Source organism: Budorcas taxicolor, chromosome 3, assembly GCF_023091745.1.
Source record: "Budorcas taxicolor isolate Tak-1 chromosome 3, Takin1.1, whole genome shotgun sequence".
Taxonomy (NCBI): Eukaryota; Metazoa; Chordata; class Mammalia; order Artiodactyla; family Bovidae; genus Budorcas; species Budorcas taxicolor.
In genome coordinates, this window is record NC_068912.1 from 76778993 (window position 1) to 76801604 (window position 22612).

A 22612-nucleotide genomic window follows, 5' to 3' on the forward strand; every position below is an offset into this window, starting at 1 on the left:
TGAGTCAACTGTTTGCATCAGGTGGCCAAAGTATTGGAGTTTCAGCTTTAGCATCAGTCCTTCCAATGAACACCCAGGACTGATCTCCTTTAGAATGGACTGATTGGATCTCCTTGCAGTCCAAGGGACTCTCAAGAGTCTTCTCCAACACCACAGTTCGAAAGCATCAATTCTTCGGTGCTCAGCCTTCTTCACAGTCCAACTCTCACATCCATACATGACCGCTGGAAAAACCATAGCCTTGACTAGATGGACCTTTGTGGACAAGGTAATGTCTCTGCTTTTGAATATGCTATCCAGGTTGGTCATAACTTTCCTTCCAAGGAGTAAGTGTCTTTTAATTTCATGGCTGCAGTCACCATCTGCAGTGATTTTGGAGCCCAAAAAAATAAAGTCTGACACTGTTTCCACTGTTTCCCGATCTATTTCCCATGAAGTGATGGGACCCGATGCCATGATCTTCATTTTCTGAATGTTGAGCTTTAAGCCAACTTTTTCACTCTCCTCCTTCACTTTCATCAAGAGGCATTTTAGTTCCTTTTCACTTTCTGCCATAAGGGTGGTGAAATCTGCATGTCTGAGGTTATTGATATTTCTCCCAGCAATCCTGATTCCAGCTTGTGCTTCTTCCAGTCCAGCATTTCTCATGATGTACTCTGCATATAAGTTAAATAAGCAGGGTGACAATACACAGCCTTGACGTACTCCTTTTCCTATTTGGATGTTGTTCCATGTCCAGTTCTAACTGTTGCTTCCTCACCTGCATACAGGTTTCTCAAGAGGCAGGTCAGGTGGTCTGGTATTCCCATCTCTTTCAGAATTTTCCACAGTTTATTGTGATCCACACAGTCAAAGGCTTTGGCATAGTCAAGAAAGCAGAAATAGATCTTTTTCTGGAACTTTCTTGCCTTTTCCATGATCCAGCAGATGTTGGCAATTTGATCTCTGGTTCCTCTGCCTTTTCTAAAACCAGCTTGAACATCTGGAAGTTCATGGTTCATGTATTGCTGAAGCCTGGCTTGGAGAATTTTGAGCATTACTTTACTAGCATGTGAGATGAGTGCAATTGTGCAGTAGTTTGAGCATTCTTTGGCATTGCCTTTCTTCGGGATTGGAATGAAAGCTGACATTTTCCAGTCCTGTGGTCACTGCTGAGTTTTCCAAATTTGCTGGCATATTGAGTGCAGCACTTTGACAGCATCATCTTTCAGGATTTGAAAGAGCTCAACTGGAATTCCATCACCTCCCCTAACTTTGTTCGTAGTGATGCTTTCTAAGGCCCACTTGACTTTACATTCCAGGAATTCTGGCTCTAGGTGAGTGATCACACTATCGTATTTTCCCTTAAAATGTTTATGTTATTACTCCTTTTTACTATAGTCTATCCTTTCAAATTGTCGTTTAATTTCCAAATTAATTCTTTCATGCCTTCAATTCACTCAGGTAATTTCTCAGTGTCTGAACTAAGAGACTCCCACCACCAAAACAGTTTCAAACTCGTGATAGAACGTTTATTAAAAGTAGGAAGTCTGAGATATGCCAACAGGACCTGAGATTCTGAGCAAGTTCTGGGAACTTTAGTTTCTGTATATCCACGATTTAAATAAACCCAGGATTTTCGTCTGATGAGATAGATTTTAAGGGAAGCAATTTGGCAAGTTTTGCATCACCTGTCACAAGCCGTATACTGACCGAAAACGACTAAGCTCCATTTTATTACCCAACAACCGGGAGGGGGTGGGGGTAGTGGGCGTTAACTTACATTCAGCACTGGGGAGGATGGAATTGTGGTCCCTTATACCCAGGAAGCTTCCTAAAAGCAAAACCAAGCGGTCAGTGGGGCGAAAGCTACGCCCCAGGTTTGTTTCTCTTGCTAACCAACTGCCTGGGACCCTGCGGGACCAGGCAGAAAAGGCTTGTGTTTGTTCGTTTTTTTCTTTTCAAATTTCAAATTCCTTTAAGCCAAATGCTGGGCTCCAAACATCCTGTAGGGGAATAAACCGCCTCACCAATTCTGAGTGTGGAAGCATGACTCCGCCTCGCCAAGGACCGCAAGACAGATAAACAACTTCAGAGAAGCCAGGTGAGGTTAAGGAGCCGGTCTCACCCCGCTGGGAGGAAGATCAGCTTTTCTCAGCCAAGCCCGCCTGCGCCGCAGCCTGGAGCGAGTCCACCGCCCACGCTCCCTGCGGCTGGCCAGGGCGGTGCGTCACGTGGCCAGACAGCTCAGCCAATCAGCGCAGCCCTCGGCGGTATTCAAATCGACGGCGGGGCCGACGGTTGTGGGGATCTGTGTCGCCGCCCGGGAATCGGGGTCTGAGTGTCGCCTTCCGCTGCCATGCCGGGCACCGGGCGCTGAGGGACCCTTGGGCCCGGTGGGCGGAATGGAGAATCGGGATGTGCCTCCAGGCCCTTATCGGGCCACTAAGCTGGTAAGACAGCGCGAACGACGAGACTGGCCAGCGGAGTGATGGCCGGTTTTACGTGAAAAGGCTCATAGTTTTTCCTAGGGCGTAGGGATGGGCCCCAGAGCCCAGGAGATCGTTAAAGAGGCGGATGAGGGGAGTTCTCGGGTATCGCGGACCTTTGCGATACCGTTGGATACGCTTGTCCCCCTCCTTTGAGAGTCTGCCCCGCTCCTTTGCTCCAGGCTCCCGGGGTAGGCGCATCGACCCAACTTCTTAAGCGACTCTGTTCTTGGTGTTTTCGGCGTCTCCTGGGATGACTTAGAATATTCTGAGTTTAGACGCTCCTCGCGCCAGATTTTCTACCCCCAACAGGATTTTAGGGGAATTTAGAACGAGTTCCCGTGTTTTGTAGGATCAGATTGTGACAGCTTCATTTTTCCGGTCCTGTGGAATTAAATACAGGATGTATCGACTGAATACAACTCAATAACAGCTATTTCTAACAGCTAAAACTCAGACTATTGTAAGTACCCATCAGGAGCCACTGTTGGTAGTCACAGGATTTGTACTTGCACACAGTGTCTTGTGTATTTGGATCATCGGTCCACGAGGGTACTGTGCCACTAGTTATGTGACGTTAGGAGGATCACTTGTGTGAGCATCAGTTTCCCCACTGGTAGAGCTGAGAGTTGTCCAGAGTAGATGTTACTGTAAGTGAAAGTGTGCTGTTATCTGTAGAATAACAGACAACTTATTCTCTGTATAAACTGCAGCTCAGTATAACTTTCTTGAATAACATGAAATGTGGAGGTGTATAAAGAAAAGAATACAGTTATTGTGTTTTCTTTCAGCCCTTAAATTTTGTGCTATGATGTTGGGACCACATAGGTTAGAGAAGTGGTAGCGTAACAAGTACTAACATAGTTGGATTTACAGATCAGATTTCTTCACCTCTAAAGTAGGATTTTTTTCAATTAAAAAGTTATATGTTCTGCTCTATCTGTATCACATCTTATTTACTCTTTCATCTGTCATGGAACATTTGAGTTGTTTCCATGTCCTGGCTATTGAATATAGTGTGGCAGTGAATATTGGAGTACATGTATCATTTTGAATTATGGTTTTCTCAGGGCATATGCCCAATGGTGAGATTGCTGGGTCATATGGTAGTTTTATTTTTAGTTTTTGAAGGAATCTCCATACTGTTCTCCACTTGGCTGTATCAATTTATATTCCCACCAACAGTGCAAAAGGTTTCCTATTCTCTACACCTTCGCATGCATTGTTTGTAGATTTTTTTGATGGCCATTCTGATGGTTTGAGGTGATACCTTATTGTAGTTTTGATTTGCACTTCTCTAATAATGAGGGAAGTAGAGCATATTTTCATGTGTTCATGGGCCAACTCTATGTATTCTTCTCCAGGGGATCTTCCCGACCCAGGGATTGAACCTGGGTCTCCTGCATTGCAGGCAGATTGTTTACTACCTGAGCCACAAGGGAAACCCATTTTCACTGAGCATATTTTCATGTGTTTATTGGCCGTCTGTATGTCTTCTTTGAAGAAATGTCTTTTTAGGCTTTCCACCCATTTTTTGACTTGGGTTGTTTGTTTTTTGATATTGAGCTCTATGAGCTGTCTGTGAGAAAAACAAATATTTTATATTAACCCATATGTGTAGAATCTAGAAAAAATGATACAGATGAAGCCTATTTCTGGAGCAGGAATAGAGACACAGACATACAGAATGGAGGTGTGGACAAAGGGAGGGTGGGAAGAATTGGGAAATTAGGATTGACATACATATATATATATATAAATATATATATAATACACGTTAGCATGCTCAGTCATGTCTAACCCTTTGCAACACAGTGGACTGCAGCCTGTCAGGTTTTGTCCATGGGATTCTCCAGGCAAGAATACTGGAGTACGTTGCCATTTCCTCCTCCAGGAGATCTTCCTGACTCAGGTATTGAGCTTGCATCTCCTGCATTGGCAGGCAGATTTTTACCACTGAGCCACCTGGGAAACCCAACTACCATATGTAAAATAGATAGCTAATGGGAAGCTGCTGTATAACAGGGAGCTCAGCTTGGTGCTGTGTTGACCTAGATGGGTGGTGTAGGGGACAGGGGAGGAAAGTCCAGGAGGGAGGAGATATATGCATACATACAGCTGATTCACTTCATTGTACAGCAGAAACTGACACAAGGTTGTAAAGCAATTGTACTCCCAAAAAAAACGTTTATCACCACCACCTTCTATACCACCACTCTTAGACCTGCCACAAACCCAAAATTTTGGGTAATTTGAAAAAGATTTCTGAAAGTGTGATTATCTTTTTAAAATGTAAATATATCACAGTGTCATTAAACAAACAATAAACTTAAATTTTAATTTACTCCATCTGTTATGTTCATTATTGGGATCTTCACTAGTAAATATATAAACTTTTTTTAATACTAAAGGTATTTTACCAGTAAAACTACTGCCTGCCATAAGTTTTGTTTCGCGTGCTTAGTTATGAGTACAAATTCTAGAGTTTTCAGGTGTGTGACCTTGGTCAAGTTATTAAATATCTCAGTGCTTCATATTCCATATCTGAAAATGGGATGATAATGGTACCCATTCATTGAATTGTGAGAATTAAAGTGAAGTAATGAATGCAATGCGTAATGTCTGACACAAATGCTACTATCATATCTTTAATATTAGTTGAAGTTGTAGAAACAGGAATAAATGCTTTCTCTGTTGAGGACTAAAGGCAGGTCCATTACAGTTCTCCATTATTCCTAGGTTTCCTAAGTAAGCTAATCAGCCAATGAAGTACTTTTAGTCAAAAACCATTACATAAAAATATTTTTGTAACACTGTAATTAATAATAAGAAATTAGTATGAGATGTAAAAAAATTTTAGCACAAATAAGACAAATGATTTCTTCATGAATTTCAATGATTTAATATGTGAAAGGAATGAGTGGATTTTTAAAACTTTTTTTTTTTTTCATTTTGCAGTGGAATGAAATTACCACGTCTTTTCGAGTGGGAATGCCCCTAAGAAAACATAGGCAACACTTCAAAAAATATGGCAACTGTTTTACAGCAGGAGAAGCAGTGGACTGGCTTTATGACTTATTGAGAACTAATAGCAATTTTGGTCCTGAAGTTACAAGGCAACAGACTATCCAGCTATTGAGAAAATTTCTTAAGAATCATGTAATTGAAGATATCAAAGGCAGATGGGGGACAGAAAATCTTGATGACAACAGTCAGCTATTCAGGTATTAAAGAAATAATTGCAAACCTGAATTACTTAACCATAAAGTTTCACCCTGCTTCTATTATATGATTACTAAAACAGCAGCCTCTTTAAGAGAAGTAATATTTTCTTTAGAAAACTATTGCTCTTAGTTCACTTGAAACTACTGAGAAGTTAAAGTCCTTTAAGACTAATTCCTGCACAATTCAAACCTTATAATGATAGATAGTATATATAATAAAATAGAAAGTTGTGAGGAAAGGAGGAGATACTGTAACTTTAACATCTTCTGAAAGCTCTATAACATGTGAAGGACAGAACATTATCAACATTTAGTTTCATAGATTTAAGAATTACAAATTCTCATAGGTTCTTGCTTTCAATAGAGATAAATCTATATAATCTAAGAATACATGTAATGAGATAAATAATAGCAAGCTTATTTAATAACTAAAAAATGAAATATACCACAATTTGAAAAAAATAAGCATTTATCACGTGCTAGCAGCCTTACTTTGGAGAAGGCAATGGCACCCCACTCCAGTACTCTTGCCTGGAAAATCCCATGGATGGAGAAGCCTGGTGGGGTGCCTTCTATGGGGTCACACACAGTCGGACACGACTGAAGCGAGTTAGCAGCAGCAGCAGCAGCCTTACTTTATGAGTTATGTGTTTTCCTTATTTAATACCTAGAATAGCTAAACAGAGTAGATATTAACTCATTTTTACAGGTGAAAAGGTGGGGACCATGCATCAACAAATCTTATCCTTCAGTCTGAAATATGCTCATGTACACATTCATCAGACTAGTGAATACATTTCTTCTCATGTCAGCTGTATTGTAGCCCACCTTGAGGTCAAGAGACCTTTCTGACTCTCTTGGGTCTGCATAATTGAGTTTTCTCTCATGCACCCAGAGTTCTTGATTATATATCCCTTAAATTAGATCTTTGGATTCTAATACATATGCTTTTTTACTCTACAAAATTAGTACTTTTCAAATGAAATGTAGAAATAGATTTTTGCCTATGTGTCAAAGATGATTTGTGTCACACAAGTAAACTACAATAACAAATATATAAATACTTACTATAAAACTCTATAAATCTTTCCTCTCTGCACTACTCATTAGTCACCATTTGAGTTTCTCTGCTGCGCTCATCCTTTAGCTTTTATTGTCCTCAAGGTCCTAGGCTTGTCTATACTTCACCTCTCTCCCTAGACAATCTCCTTCTATGTCTCTGCTTTCATGCCATGTCTTAATGATTTTCAAGTCTCCAACCCAAATATCGCTCCTGAGCTTTAGGACTCACTTTTTGCCTATTAGACAGGCACTTCACATATCATATAGCATATGAAAAATCACTACCATCGCCTAAGCTAACTTTTGACCTCTTATATCCATATCTGAATGAATGGCAGTCTTTCCTGTAGTTGCTTTCATTCTTTCCCTTCTCCTCTTTAAATATGATATAATTATCAAACCATGTATATCATGCTGCCTCAGTACTCTGATCTGTCTGCTTGTCTTCATGGTATTTTTTTCATTAGACTATTGTTTTCTCTTACCTGAAATTCTGCAAAACTCTTAATCTCTCTACCTCTAGGCCTTTTACAGTGATAATAAAACTATGAATTGGTTTAAGAAGTCTTGTTAAAATGTTAACAGTTGCATTTGTTGATGGTCACCTATGTGGATGTTATTTTATAAAAACACCTTGTACTTGTTTGTATCTTTGAAATATTTTATATTAAATTGAAGGGAGGAAAAGCATTATAATCAAAAGGAACAACAGAGTTCTGAAAATTGAACAGTCACACAGGACAGAAAATATATACAAATTAGATAATAGAAATTTAGAAAATGTAACTTTCTAGAACTGTTTTGTATGTAAGTCATACCTCTCCTAAAGAATTAGTCCTATTAATAACCCTGAATTATACAGGAATAAAGTTAAAATATACAGTTTACTCATGATATCAGGAAACTTTTAAAAAATTAAAGGCTTAAGAGAAAATTAATTTATGTAGAATATTCATTCCTTGATAAATTAAACCCAGTGTTTTTGAGTTATTTTTAAGATTTTTGTTGTTGGTCAGTTGCTAAGTCACATCCAACTCTTTGAGACCCATGAACTGCAGCACGCCAGGCTTCCCTGTCCTTCACTGTCTCCCAGATTTTGCTCAAGCTCATGTCCATTGAGTTAGTGATGCTATCCAACTGTCTCATCCTCTGTCCCACTCCCCCCCACCACCCACCCTCAATCTTTCCCAGCATCAGGGTCTTTTCCAGTGAATCAGCTCTTTGCATCAGGTGGCCAAAGTATTGGAGCTTCAGCTTCAGCATTAGTCCTTCCAGTGACAGGGTTGATTTTCCTTAGGATTGACTTTTTTGATCTCCTTGCAGTCCAAGGGACTCTAAAGAGTCCTCTCCCAGAACCACAATTGAAAAGATAAATAGGCACTAAGATAAATAGGCACTAAAAGTTCATTATCTCACATTATTTAATTGCATATTCTTAAACCAGATTTCCTACAAGTTCTCCACTTAAAACTCTTCCACGAAGGCATCCAGAATTGAGAAAAAACAGCATAGAGAATTTTTCCAAAGATAAAGATAGTGTTTTTAAATTGCGAAACTTATCTCGAAGAACTCCCAAAAAACATGGACTACATTTCTCTCAGGTAAAAACATCCTTTTTACTAATCACTTGTTTGAATATAATTACTGTGTGCTTAATAATATCAATAGAATAATTAAAAGTAAATGATTCTTTAAGAGTTGAAGCCAATGCTTGGAATCACTTAGCTATATTATATTCTAAATGTATGTATGTAAATTTGTTTGGAACTCAAATAATAATAAAAAGTGAGACATATTTGAAATACTATTTGTATAATTTAAGCATGTATCTTAAATTAATTTGACAGTAGTGGGGGCAGATACAAAACCAAAAGCTCTATTACAGTGCATGCTAAGGGCTAAATTGCTTCATTCATATCCAACTCTGCAACGTCATGGACTATAGTCCACCAGGCTCCTCTGTCCATGAGATTCTCCAGGGAAGAATACTGGAGTGGGTTGCCATTTCCTTCTCCAGGAGATCTCCCCAACCCAGGGGTTGAACCTGTGTCTCTTAAGTCTCCTGCACTGGCAGGCAGTTTATTTACAACTAGTGCCACCTGGGAAGCCCCAAATATTGTATTATTTCTTCAAGTGACACCTTTACAGCTCCACAGTAGACTGATACTATAGAATTACTAAATGTTAGAAGTAGTATCAGTTCATTATTTCTAAAATTTGAGCATATCATATTAAACCAAAGTAATTCTTTTTTCAGGAAAATGCAGAGAAAATGAACTGTGAAATAATTGATGAAGATCAAGAAAATTTAGCTGAAAACAGAGAAATAAGCCAGAAAGATGTTGAAGAAGTTTGGAGATATGTTATTCTGATCTAGTAAGCTAAAACTAAGCTATAACCAAGTTCCTGGGGTGTTTAGAATGTTATTTTGTTATTTTCATCAAGATGCTCAGTTGAAGAAGAGCAGATTAATTCTCAACGCTTAGAATTTCACCTGTATATGTGTTTCATAATAAATACTTTTGTATTTATTGTTCTGGTAGAGTAGAAGTAGAATGGATTGACTATGATTTGCTTTTTCTTTGACTCAAAGTTGTAGCTATAGTTTGGGGTCTATGTTGGAATCCTTCAAAGGTTATAAAGATAAATATACTTTAAAGTAGATACTAAATATAAGCCTTAGAGGTTTGATTTAAGAAAAATATTCTGAAATCTTTGTCTGTTTTCTATTCATACTCACATATTTCTATTCCACCTATTTTATGGAGAAAAAAAAAGCTTGTATTCTTTCTTCTATTTAGCCTGCAAACCGTTCTAGGTGTATCCTCCCTAGAAGAAGTCATAAATCCCAAACAAGTAATTCCTCAGTATATAATGTACAACATGACCAATACAAGTAAACATGGAGTAGTTATACTGCAAGACAAATCAGGTTGGTATCAATAAAAGAAGTTGGAATCATTTTAAACTTGCTAAAAAAGGCTGCAGCTATAGTGAGGATAAAGAAAGACCAAAATATATAAAGTAGAATGCTTCAACTGAGAGAACATCAGGGAGACTACTGTTTTATCAGAGGTGCTTTGGTAATCATGGCAAAATAATTTTAAAATGAATATTATTCACACTATTGTTTTAGCTCCTAAGGTGGATTCTTGCATGAATTTTTTTAATGGCAGAGTAAACATCCAAAGAGTATGCAAATAAAATTGAAACTATTGTTTAACCACATTTTATTGAGGACCTACAATGTGCCGGGCATTGTGCTAAAGATTAGTGATGATTAAGAGAAAAATGCTCCATTCCTTTCTGGAGCTTACATGAGAAGTTACATACAGATTTAAAGGGGTCTAGACACATGCAAAACCAAAGTAACACAAAGTAAAATATAAGTCCAAACTTAAGAACAATATTTAAAAGAATATCAGCTTCATATTGTATGTATTTTATATAATGTATTGGTTTCAAATATAAAGAAAATCAGGGAAATCAAGCCAGTTGCATTGGAAAATTTACATTACAGGAAGTGTATTAATAAATTTACTCAAAATGTTGGCTCTTGTCTTTTTTCCTAATAATCAGTTGCTGGCTGTAGAATTAACTGGCATGCATTACTTTGAGATCCTTTCTGTGGGCAAGAACTTTTGAGATTTTAATCATAAGGACAAAAAGTAAATGTTGAAAACTAGGAGCTATGTTGTGTTTGTATGCAGCTTTGGATCAATCCCATCTTTCATTACCTGAAATAACTTGAGTGTATGCTCTCATCTAAGCTTTCTATTCTTTATGACTATTAACTTTTCAAGTGAAATGTATGTGTGGTTTTTGTGTTTGTGTCAAAAAACTACAACACTTATGCATCATATTACACTTAGTGGCAACTGAAAGATTTTAAGCAAGCCTTGCTTTGAAATCACCTTAATAGTAAAATATAATATTTTAATTAATATATTTTATTAATATCTTTATATATTAATATATTTCATTAATTATATTTATATATTTTATAAAATATAATATTAAAATATAGCTTGTTTCTGTCATAGGTCTCACTCAAATCCATAATATTCAAGAAGCATAGCTAACTTTTAAACTTGTATTTTAAAATACTATATGGCTCTATATCTTATTAAATATGTAATCAATTTTAACTCTGGTAGTACGTATACATATATATAAATATATGTATAATTATGTAGCAAGTGTGAAGTTTTAAATATACTGTTATAATAATTGTATAATTAAATGATATTAATTTTTTGTGTAGATGATCTTCCTCACTGGGTACTATCTGCCATGAAGTGCCTAGCAAATTGTAAGTAAACAAACGGTATATGTGTGATATGTGTATGTATTATATTTATAGTATTTAATAAGAACCAAGGGATTATTTTAATTCATGAAAGTCATGATAAAATTGAACTATATCATTTCTGTTGATGTTTAAATGAAGATCTAGTAGAACTGATTACCTCTCATTGCATGTGGATTGTGTTATAAAGCACTTTTTCTGTGCAGATAATGATTTTATAATCCAATCTAATCATTTATGACTCAGTTTTCATAGATCATAAAATCATAACCTAGAAGATCTCAAACAATTTTTAGATATAATCTACATCAATTGTCTCATGAGTCCAGGGAGTTCAAATAGCAACTTATAAATAAAGCAGCTGGTAAATATAAAGTTTCAATTAGAAATGAAGTCTCATAAAACCCACTTCATTCCCCTGGCCATTGTATGCAGCTTCAGGATTCAGATGTTTCATGATATACTTCTTCTCCATAGGATATATTAATGGGACTTTTATGTTTATCAAAAAGAATGATCTTCACTAAGTTAGATAATTTTTTAATGTTTTGTTCTTCAAGCTTTTTCCATACTGGTCAGTGATGATTGATTTTTATAATTTAAGGCCCTGTTCAAGTACAAAACACTAATTGCTCTCAAAGTCAGTTTTAAAAATGTGTGCAGAGGTGTATGCTTCTTAATCATCAAAAGTAAAATTATATTTTAATAATTATATTACAGAAGTAATTTTCTAGGTCTTATAAAATTTGTGTTTTATTAATGTTCAAAATAAGTATATATTCCCTTATTGTCCACTGGGTGTCAATATGACAAAATAACAGAGTAGCAATAAAGTAAATAATATTAGATACAGAAAAATTCTATTTATCAAATCAAGGTAAAGATCTTGAACAGAAACATAAGCTTTTTGAAATTCTCTTTCTACCTTCCCCTACCTACCTGCCTTTCTCTCTCATACCTTGCCTCATAGTTAGCAACTCAGATAGCATACTTCCAGGGATTTCTCTGATACCTCATCTTTAGGGTTTTGTTTCTTTTGCTTCCCAGTCCATGTTATGCATTCAATTCAGTTCAGTTCAGCCGCTCAGTCGTGTCTGACTCTTTGCAACCCCATGAATCACAGCATGCCAGGCCTCCCTGTCCAACACCATCTCCCGGAGTTCACTCAGACTCACGTCCATCGAGTCAGTGATGCCATCCATCCATCTCATCCTCTGTCGTCCCCGTCTCCTCCTGCCCCCAATCCCTCCCAGCATCAGAGTCTTTTCCAGTGAGTCAACTCTTCGCATGAGGTGGCCAAAGTACTGGAGTTTCAGCTTTAGCATCATTCCTTCCAAAGAAATCCCAGGGCTGATCTCCTTTAGAATGGACTGATTGGATCTACTTGCAGTCCCTTATTATGCATGTTATGCATAAGTGATACCAAAGATATAACTTACTGGATTCCAGTTTAACAACAATATGTCTAGCCAGAAGCAATATCAAGACTTTCATTTAACTTGTTTGTTATTTATTCCCCCACAGTAATCCTGTGACATACAAGAATCAGTGATCAATATACTATTCCCAATTTTTCTCTAGAAAAGAAAATTTAGGCTTTTTTTCTGATACATGAGGAGCTATATATTCAAACCTAGATTCTCTAACTGTAAATTTTATATGTTAATTCCAGTAAAGAATTTTCTATCTTAAAAAACTTGTAATGATTATCAAAATTTTTGTTCTACATATTAAGAATATATGTCATATCCTCCTTATAAAAACTGTTTTGTTCCATATGAAGCCATCATTAGCCTTTAAACTATTAAGTGTGTATGTGTGTGTGTTACCTTGAAAGATAGTAGAGTAACTCTCAAATCTTATTGCATAACATAGTCACTAGAGATACTCACCAAACTTTCAGGTTCAACTGATTGAATATGTCAGGATTTTTTTAAAAAATCCTATCTCAGAAGATTCTTCTAGTGAAGATGCCCAGATCAGTATTTGGAAGCTACGAAATTAGTGAGCAAAGAGCAAAAATTCTAGATCAATAATCCCTAGCTGCATTGGAATTCTGATAGATTCTGTACTGTATAGAAGAGATTATGCTTTTAATAGTCATATTGATGTTTCTGATTATGTTGTCCATGAACCGCACTTTAAATGCTGTTGAGTCTCAAGGTCCTATGACTTGCTGTTACAGAGCTCTGAGGTCTAATTTTAGCTTTGCCATCAAAGGCTCTTGAATCTTGAGCGAGTGGCTCTGAGCTTCAGTTTCTTCATCTATAACATGAGATCAGAATTTCCTGAGGAAAATACCAATAAGTAGGCATAATTATTTCAGTAATGTTAAGCTAATTGAATAGCAATGTAATGACATTATTTAAATTCATTCAGAGTATGCTTTATATCAGGCAAAATTTAATCATGAAAATGTAAATTTGCAAAAGATAATTTGAAAGAATTATTTGCAATATCTAAATATTCTGTGCTATATAAAATGAATTGTGATAAAATTCCATTAAAATAAACTTCCCCGACACTTTTAAAATATATTTCAAATTTTTCAGTCATACAAATATTAAAACTAAACAAAATATTAATAATTGCAGTGATTTCTAGTGAAAAGATAGTGAGAAGGCATGAGATATGCACAACCTTTTAAATTTTTGAATTATGACAGAATTTGTTGTTAAGCATAGATCCTTCATGAAATAAATACAGGCTTTAGGCTTTTTATAAGTGTCTTTAAAAATTATATTTAAAAGAAATAAATTTCACTATTTTTTTGCCTTCCACTTAGGGCCAAGAAGTAATGACATGAATAATCCAACTTATATTGGATTTGAGCGAGATGTATTCAGAACAATTGCAGATTATTTTCTAGATCTCCCTGAACCTCTACTTACCTTTGAATATTATGAATTATTTGTAAACATTTTGGGTATGTATAGATTTTTCCTTATTATTTAGTTTATTTTACTGGTTTCCAAGTCCCCCATAATTTAAAGGATCTAAAAGTATAGATAAGTATGAAAGTGACAGGCTATAAATTATTTTAAAACTCAGAAATATTCTGGTTGCTGTTATGTTTTCAGTCATTCAAATATACCATTCTAACACCAACTCTCTACACCAATCACATCTTGCAATTCAGTTCATTTCTGAAACTACCCAGTTAACCCAGACCCCAAAAGTTGAGGGCAAAGTTTTTCAACTTGGATACTAACTACCCAGGACTAGCTTAGACCCCACAGATTAAGGGCTCGCTCAGTTCATCAAGACTGTCCTCACTTCATACAGGAGCTGCAAATGGGGTCCTCATGTTTCATAGCCCTTCTCCCTGGCTCATTACCAAACCCAGGGATTCCCACAATCCCCCTGAGGTTTAATAATTCACTGTAATAGTTTTCAAAACTGTGGAAAGTGCTTTACCTAATGATCACCAGTTTATTATAAAGTATATAAGTCAGGAGTAGCCAAGTGGAAGAGAGATATAGGGCAAGAAATGGGGGTAAGATCTGTGCAGAGCTTCTATGTTTTCTTCAAGAATGTCACTCTTCCAAGTTTGTCCATGTATTTACCAACTGGTAAGCGCCCATAGCTGTGTTGTTTCCATTTTAGTTTGAGATTTCACCACATAGACATGGTTGATTAAATCATTGGTCATTGTTGATTAAGTTTGATCACCACCACCACCACCCACCCTACCACCCCCTCCAGGGAGGTATGCATGTGTGCATGCTAAGTCACTTAAGTCGTGTCTGACTCTTGGTGACACTGTGGGCTTTAGCCACCCAGCTCTTATGTCTATGGGATTCTCCAGGCAAGAATACTGGAGTGAGTTGCCATGCCCTTCTCCAGGGAATGTTCCTGACCCAGGGATTGGACCCATGTCTCTTAAGTCTTCTACATTGGCAGGTGGGTTCTTTACCACTTAGTGCCACCTGGGAAACACCAGAGTCAAGTGAAGTGAAAGTCGCTCAGTCATGTCCAACTCTGTGACCCCATGAACTATACAGTCCATGAAATTCTCCAGGCTAGGATATTGGAATGGGTAGCCATTCCCTTCTCCAGGAAATCTTCCCAACCCAGGGATCAAATCCAGGTCTCCTTGAGGTAGGACTAAAATTCCAACCTTCTAAGCAAGGCCAGCACTGGTGGTGGTTTAGTAGTTAAGTCGTGTCTGACTCTTAACGACCATAGACTGTAGCCTGCCAGACTTCTTTCTCCATGGGGTTCTCCAGGCAAGAATACTGGAGTGGGTTGCCATTTCCTTCTCCAGGGGATCTTCCCAACCCAGGAACTGAACCCTGGTCTCCTACATTGGAGGTAGATTCTTTACTCAACTTTACTCAGGCCAGCCCTAAGTCAACTCATTAGCATAAACTGAAGTGTGCTCAAATAGGCTCATGGTGAAGAATAAAAGGCTCCAATCACTCTGGAAATTCCTTGGGTTTTAGGAGCTATGTACCAGGTATCTAAGAGAAAGATCATATATATGTTTTCTTAAACTATAGTTGTCTTATAATTAAGAACTTTCTAATACTTGTAGACTGAAAGTAGATATCTTTTAATGTATTTGACTCAATCCATTTAATTAGATTGTTGAAATAAATCTTAAAATTATTTTCATCACAAGTTGGAAAACCTCTAGTCTTGCACTTTGTAACTGAATGTTGCATGTGTCCTATTTAAGTGGCTTCTGAATTAAGCAGCTGCTATTTGTACTATACTAACAATATGTACTATAGTGATGCTTTATTTTTTTAATATTGCTGTTGTTTTTGTTTTATTTTTGTCCACTATCATACAGTTGCATCTTAATTTTTGTTTCATTTCCTGGTAGTTGTTTGTGGCTACGTCACAGTTTCAGATAGACCCAGTGGGATACATAAAATCCAAGATGATCCACAGTCTTCAAAAATTCTTCATTTAAACAATCTGAATTCCTTCAAATCAACTGAGTGTCTTCTTCTCAGTCTTCTTCATAAAGACAAAACAAAAGAAGAATCAGATACTACTGAGAGACTGCAGATAAGTGATCAAGGATTTCAAGAAAAATATGCTAAGAAAATGCAGCTAGTTAATTTTAAAAACAGAAGAGCCAGTGCTAATGACATAATGGGAGGAAGTTGTCATAATTTAGTAGGCTTAAGTAGAATGCATGTTCTGTCCTCTAACATCAAACCAAGGTGCTATTCATTAGAAGGAATTGTAGATTTACCAGGGAGTTCAAGTAAAGAGGTCTCCAGTGTCTTCCATCAATCTGTTCTGAACATAGAAGGACAAAATAATAAGCAATCTTTAGAATCTGAGACCAAACAAGAATCCCTGATGAATCTTCATTCAGAGGAAAGTATTCAAAAGCCATTCTCTGTTGGTTATAAGAGAACCTCTACTTTGACCATTCAAGACCAAGAGGAGTTATATAATGGAAAGTGCAAACCAAAACAGCTTTGTAGATCTCAGAGTTTACTTTTAAGAAGTAGTACAAGAAGGAATAGTTATATTAATATGCCAGTGGCTGAAATTATCATGAAACCAAATCTTGGACAAGGCAGCACCAGTGTGCAAACAGCTATGGAAGGTGAACTCGGAGAGTCTAGTGCCACAATCAATAAAAGACTCTGCAAAAGCACAATAGAACTTTCAGAAAACTCTTTACCTCCAGCTTCTTCTATGTTGACTGGCACACAAAGTAAGGTTGATGCTTTCAATGCATGTAATATTAATTTTTAGTGTTTACTAACCCAGTTTTGCTTATCTGGCTTTTCTTCTCTGAAATTGCTTAATTTTTTTCTCCAAAAGAAAAAATTCTTGTTGTATAAGACTTGTCATGGCATAACCAAGATTTATTCTACTTACCTAAAGCACTCCTTTTCTTTACCTTAAATTTCATTTATTCTGAGTCAGTTTATAATTGGTGAAAGATTTTCAGTCCTTCATAAGCCAGTGGGTTATGAAGAAAATAATGAGTACCTTACCATGTTTTTGAAGAATGTGTAAATTTCATGGAATAGTTAAAATATTAAAATATTATTTTGCCTTCCTTATATAACTGTATGCTGGTAGTATTAAAACGGCTAGTGTCATTGATGATTTTTTTTCCCCTGGGGGGTGACTTTGCTTTCCTAGGTTTGCTGCAACCTCATTTAGAGAGGGTTGCCATCGATGCACTGCAGTTATGTTGTTTGTTACTTCCCCCACCAAATCGTAGAAAGCTTCAACTTTTAATGCGCATGATTTCTCGAATGAGTCAAAATGTTGATATGCCCCAACTTCATGATGCAATGGGTACAAGATCACTGGTAAGTTGATTTCTTAAGGAAAGAAAAAGTCTGAATCATAAACCACCACCATGACCACCATTCTCCTGTCCCCGGCAGAAAAAAAGAGATAGAAAACCAAACTAAGAGTACTATTCAAGTGATGTCATGGTCTTGAAATCCTAGGTTCTTGAGTTTAAAAGACTTGAAAGTCTAACCTTCCCTAATGTACAGCGGAATGCACATTAATCCTTTATGCCCAGTCTTTTATACTTTCACATCTTGATCTTTGTATTGTCTAAGGACTTTGCCTCTTCATTCATTCTGTGTTACAATGAGTCAGACTGTCAGACCATATTATATTGCCTCATGCCAATTCTGTTTGGTGGGGAAAGAAAAGGAGATATAGGCACTGCTGAAAGCTGAAGGGCACTGTAACCCTTGAAATAGAGAATTAATGGGAAATTCATATATAGTAAGTCAGAGTGTTTCAGGTACTCTGGGAGTGGAAAAGTTGTATTTGATGTATTATGTGAATTAGGATGGCTTGTCACTGTAGGCAGGAAGTTGGGAGAACTTCTGTGAAATAGTCTTGGGCTCCATATGAAGATGAGGGATGAGGCATTCATATCCAGATCCCCACTGGAAATGAACTCTTGAAATTGTACCTCTAATATGTCTCTCTCTGTTTCTCTCTTTATCTCTGTCTCTCTCTCTGTCTATAAAGAACTGCCACTTCCTCAGAGCACAGCTTCAATTTACAGGATGTTCTAGTAGCAAGGACTCAAGAGCTAAGTTCCATTCTTCCACTCAGTAAGGACAGTTTTTTAATAATAACAGACCTAATATAAAGAGAAAAAATTACACTCAAGTGATTGTGGCACCACTAAAGAGCATAGGCAAGTTTGTAGGGGAAGATATTTAGAGAGATATGAGTAGAAAGAAGATAATTTTGATTTTACACTTTTTCAGTTAGGTTATAGGACATCCAAGTGAAATTTATCCTACAGAGTGTTGGAAACCTGAGCCTGGTGAAAAAAGATCAGGGCCGAAAGTATGTGTTTTGAAAAGTGGTAGTTGAAAGTATGGGAGTAAATGAGCTCTACAAAGCTGAGGAAAAAAAGAATAAAAATCTGAGGACTGAACCTTAGAAGAAGATAGGAAAAACCTGCCAGACGTGTAGAAATAAAACCAAAAATAGTTTAATAAATATGCTCAGCATCTATTATGTGCACAATACCTAAAATACAATTTTGTATTCAAATTATTTTAGAATGAAGTGTGTGTTTATGTGTGCCTTATTAAATTAGTCCCACAAAAATACAAATAGGAGAATATATAACATATAAATACACGTGGTTACAAGGTTGGCACCATATATCTTTTGAAACTGGAAAATAGTGTGTGCAAGGGTGCTTACATGTGTGTATCTTATATTTGGTGGCTTATATGGATATAAATGAGAGTAAATTAGTTTTGAAACCTAAAATTTATCCCAGGATTTGAAGATCATCATGATGGAACCGAAAAATACATACATTGTCTTTAAAGACTGATGGAATAGCATTAAAAACTATTTTCCAATTTCAAAAGATATATGGTGCCAACCTTGTAACCACATGTGTTTATATGTTATATATTCTCCTATTTGTGTTTTTGTGGGATCAATTTTATAAGTCACTCTTCTCTAACAGTCCTTGTGCTGTGCTGCGCTTAGTCATGTCTGACTGTTTACAACCCTGGGGACTGTAACTTGCCAGGCTTCTCTGTCCAGAGCGATTCTCCAGGCAAGATACTGGAATGGGTTGCCACGCCCTCCTCCAAGGGATATTCCGAACCCAGGTGTCCCACATTGCAGGCAGATTCCTTACCGTCTGAGCCACCAGGCAAGCCCAAGAATACTGGAGTCGGTAGCCTATCCCTTCCTGCCTTCTCCAGGGGAACTTCCCAACTTAGGGGCACCATATTTATATGGTATTAATGGAATCTATGTATTTACTAATAAAATTGTGACAAAGTTAAAAAGCTAAGTCTTTTGTGGTCATTTGGAATTTATATTAAGGAATTACTTAACAAGTACTAAAATAAAAGGAATTGGCATTTTATTCTTCCTAATGTTACGTTATTGTCCTCATTTTTTAAGCTGAAGTTGGCTTATCACTTTATCTCAATCTGTTAGCATAATGCTACCTAGAATTTACTGATACTCTAATTTATATAAAACCTTAAGCTTTTGAATTCACGTCTTTTATTATGTTTCTAGATGATACACACTTTTTCTCGGAGTGTGTTACGCTGTGCTGAAGAAGTAGATCTTGATGAGCTTCTTGCTGCAAGATTAGTATCTTTCTTGATGGATCATCAACAGGAAATTCTTCAAGTGCCTTCTTACCTTCAGGCTGCAGTAGAGAAACATCTTAACTACTTAAGAAAGGGCCATGTATGTATTGTAAGTCTTAAAATTCTTTGCATTAGTCTATTGCAAGTGTCAAACTCATCTCAAACTAGCCTTATCAAAAAGGGAAACTATTTCAGCCCACGTAAATAACCTCCAAAAGTCAGGAATATAGATAGAATATGGAGATTCAAATAGCCAGAGAACTCCTTTCCATCCCTTCATCTCTTATTTCCATTTCAGTCCTGTAGTTGAAAACTGGCTCCTTCACATGACGGGATATGGTTGATTAAAGTGAAAGTCACTCAGTCGTGTCTGACTCTTTGTGACCCCATGGACTATATAGTCCATGGAATTCTCCAGGCCAGAATACTGTAGCGGGTAGCCTTTCCCTTCTCCAGGGGATCTTCCCAAACCAGGGATCAAACCCAGGTCTCCCACATTGCAGGTGGATTCTTTACCAGCTGAGCCACAAGGGAAGCCCAAGAATACTGGAGTAGGTAGCCTATCCCTTCTCCAGTGGATCTTCCTGACCCAGGAATCGAACCAGGGTCTCCTGCATTGCAGGCAGATTCTTTACCAAGTGAGCTATGAGGGAAGCCCTATGGTCCATTAAAGCTCTTTGCATTCCATGGGGAAAAAGAGCCATTCCTTCACCTTTGATTTGAAAAGTTACTGGTATGGACTCATATTGGCCCAATCTATGTTAAATGCACATTTTTTAAGTGGTTGAGGGTGAGTGAGTTGGAGAGAGGGCCATACTCTGAGTGACTCTACATAGATTAGAGAATAGTCTGTTATTCAAAAAAAAAGTAAGGATAGTTGGGGGTAGAATGGAAAGGAGAAAAGGAATCTAAGCAGCCAAAAACAACACATCTGTTCTATTCAGTCTTTGACTGCCCAGCATATATACTCATGTTTCTTCCTACGCATACCATTCTAATGTTGCCATGACTTACCATAATTATAACTATCGCCTCCAATTTCTTTCTCTTGTCTACAGATGTTAGAGGCCCTGCCCATATTCTTATACCTCAGAAATCGTAGATGAACACTCACTATTTCAAAACATTAGTGTTTTAAGATGAATTAAAATATCATGTTGATTGTTACTGTTTCATAGTTAAAAGGATAAAATCTATAGTTAATGGTACTAATGATGATTTTACATTATCAATATCTTATGTACATCCCCATTTTATGGATGAGACAAATCAAGACAAGTTTAAATAACTTGCTGATGGTTATAAAGCTGTAGTAGGTTGTAGGACTGGGAGTGAGACTCTACTGACTTATTGCTTCTCTGCTGCATAATACAGTTTTCTTAAAATGTTGCATGTTTGGTGGCAAAATAATATGAACAAAATTCCATTGAAAGAATCATTTACCAAATAGGAACGTGACCTGAATTAATAGATTTGACTGTATCATTTTGTTCTTTACAGATTAAAAATCCTGGAGATGGAGTGATTGCTCCTCTGCCAACGTATTCATACTGTAAGCAGATCAGTCCTCAGGAGTTTGATGAACAGAAAGTTTCTACCTCTCAAGCTGCAATTGCAGAACTTTTAGAGAATATTATTAAAAATAAGAGTTTGCCTCTAAAGGAGAAAAGGAGAAAACTAAAACAGGTAAGAGATTGAATAATTTCCTAATCATAAATATTTCTAAGATGCTATTGCTGTTTGTTATTTAAAAGCATTTAGAATCTAATTTCTTATTTTAATATTTTGAATTTTAAATATATATATATAACTTACGTATTTCTACCTGCTTGGTTTTACTCTGTCCTGAAATTAATAATAACAATAATAGCATATACTCTCCTTTATGTCAAGTATTTTGTATTTATAGCATGGAAAACGCCATATTTGTATTTATACCTTAGGAAAATAATTATAAACTTTAGATTATAAGATGTAAATTTTAGTGACTCATCATTGCCATTTAGATTTTTTAGCTCTATATCAAAGCACTGTAGCCACATAATTCTAGCATGTCCAATTCCAGATCTGAGACACTCGAAGAAATATGAAATATACCAAGTAGATCCCAGTGACCTTCATGGTGTTACCAATGAGAAGAAAGAACATCTGGAATTTAGGAGAATTAATATCAGAAGAGAATCCTAGAGTATTAATGCTAACTGGGCTCCAAGAAATATTACAAGATACCTTTCATATGTGAGAAAGTGGAGGGAGAAGCAAGGATAAAGTAAAAGGATACTTATCAAATACATATTTGAGAGGAGCACGGAATCCTTATAAAATCTTGACCAGTGGCTTCAGCTTGGATAATAATGCTAAATATCCTCTAATTGTTCACCCCATTTTTAAGTTTCAGAAGGAATATCCCTTAATATATCAGAAAAGATTTCCAACCTCTGAAAGTGAAGCAGCACTTTTCGGTGACAAACCTACAATCAAGCAACCAATGCTATTTTTAAGAAAACCAAAGTTTCGTAGTTTAAGATACTAATTGAATTGAAAATTATGTACTACTTCTAGAACTTTGGTAAGTGAAGCCATATGTAAGAATTCAGGTACTAAAAAGGAAGTCTATTTATTAATAAAGTTGTTTGGTTTTTTTTCAATAAAACATTATATAAGGAGGTGCCAAATAGTTTTTATCATTGTGAAGCTGCTAAGAAACTAGTAGACCTTAACTGAGAGCAAATAACAGTAGATGATACCAGGTATTTTAACCAGAAATGATCTTTTGTTTTTTATACAGCTATCTGGAAAAGTTATCATGATGTGTGCTAAAACTATTTTTACTTGAATTTTGAAAACTGACATTTGCTCATCAAGATTAAGCTGTAATTCTGTTTTAAAAAAAAAAAACTTATCTGCACATGCTTATGGATGTCACTTAAAGAACTAGTTGCTTTAGTTGTTTATAAT

The 22612-nt window shown here is 36.5% G+C and overlaps 1 protein-coding gene across 1 annotated transcript; it reads left to right on the forward strand.

The window, feature by feature from the left end:
* Window positions 1-2384: 2384 nt before the first annotated feature.
* Window positions 2385-22187, forward strand: DEPDC1 (DEP domain containing 1). Its single transcript, XM_052637784.1, has 12 exons — window positions 2385-2432; window positions 5427-5692; window positions 8199-8355; window positions 9012-9130; window positions 9556-9686; window positions 11019-11066; window positions 13849-13989; window positions 15895-16746; window positions 17184-17356; window positions 19578-19763; window positions 21155-21340; window positions 22047-22187. Exons 1-12 carry the CDS (start codon window positions 2385-2387, stop codon window positions 22185-22187), a joined length of 2448 nt encoding a protein of 815 aa, XP_052493744.1.
* The last annotated feature ends 425 nt before the right edge of the window (window positions 22188-22612 follow it).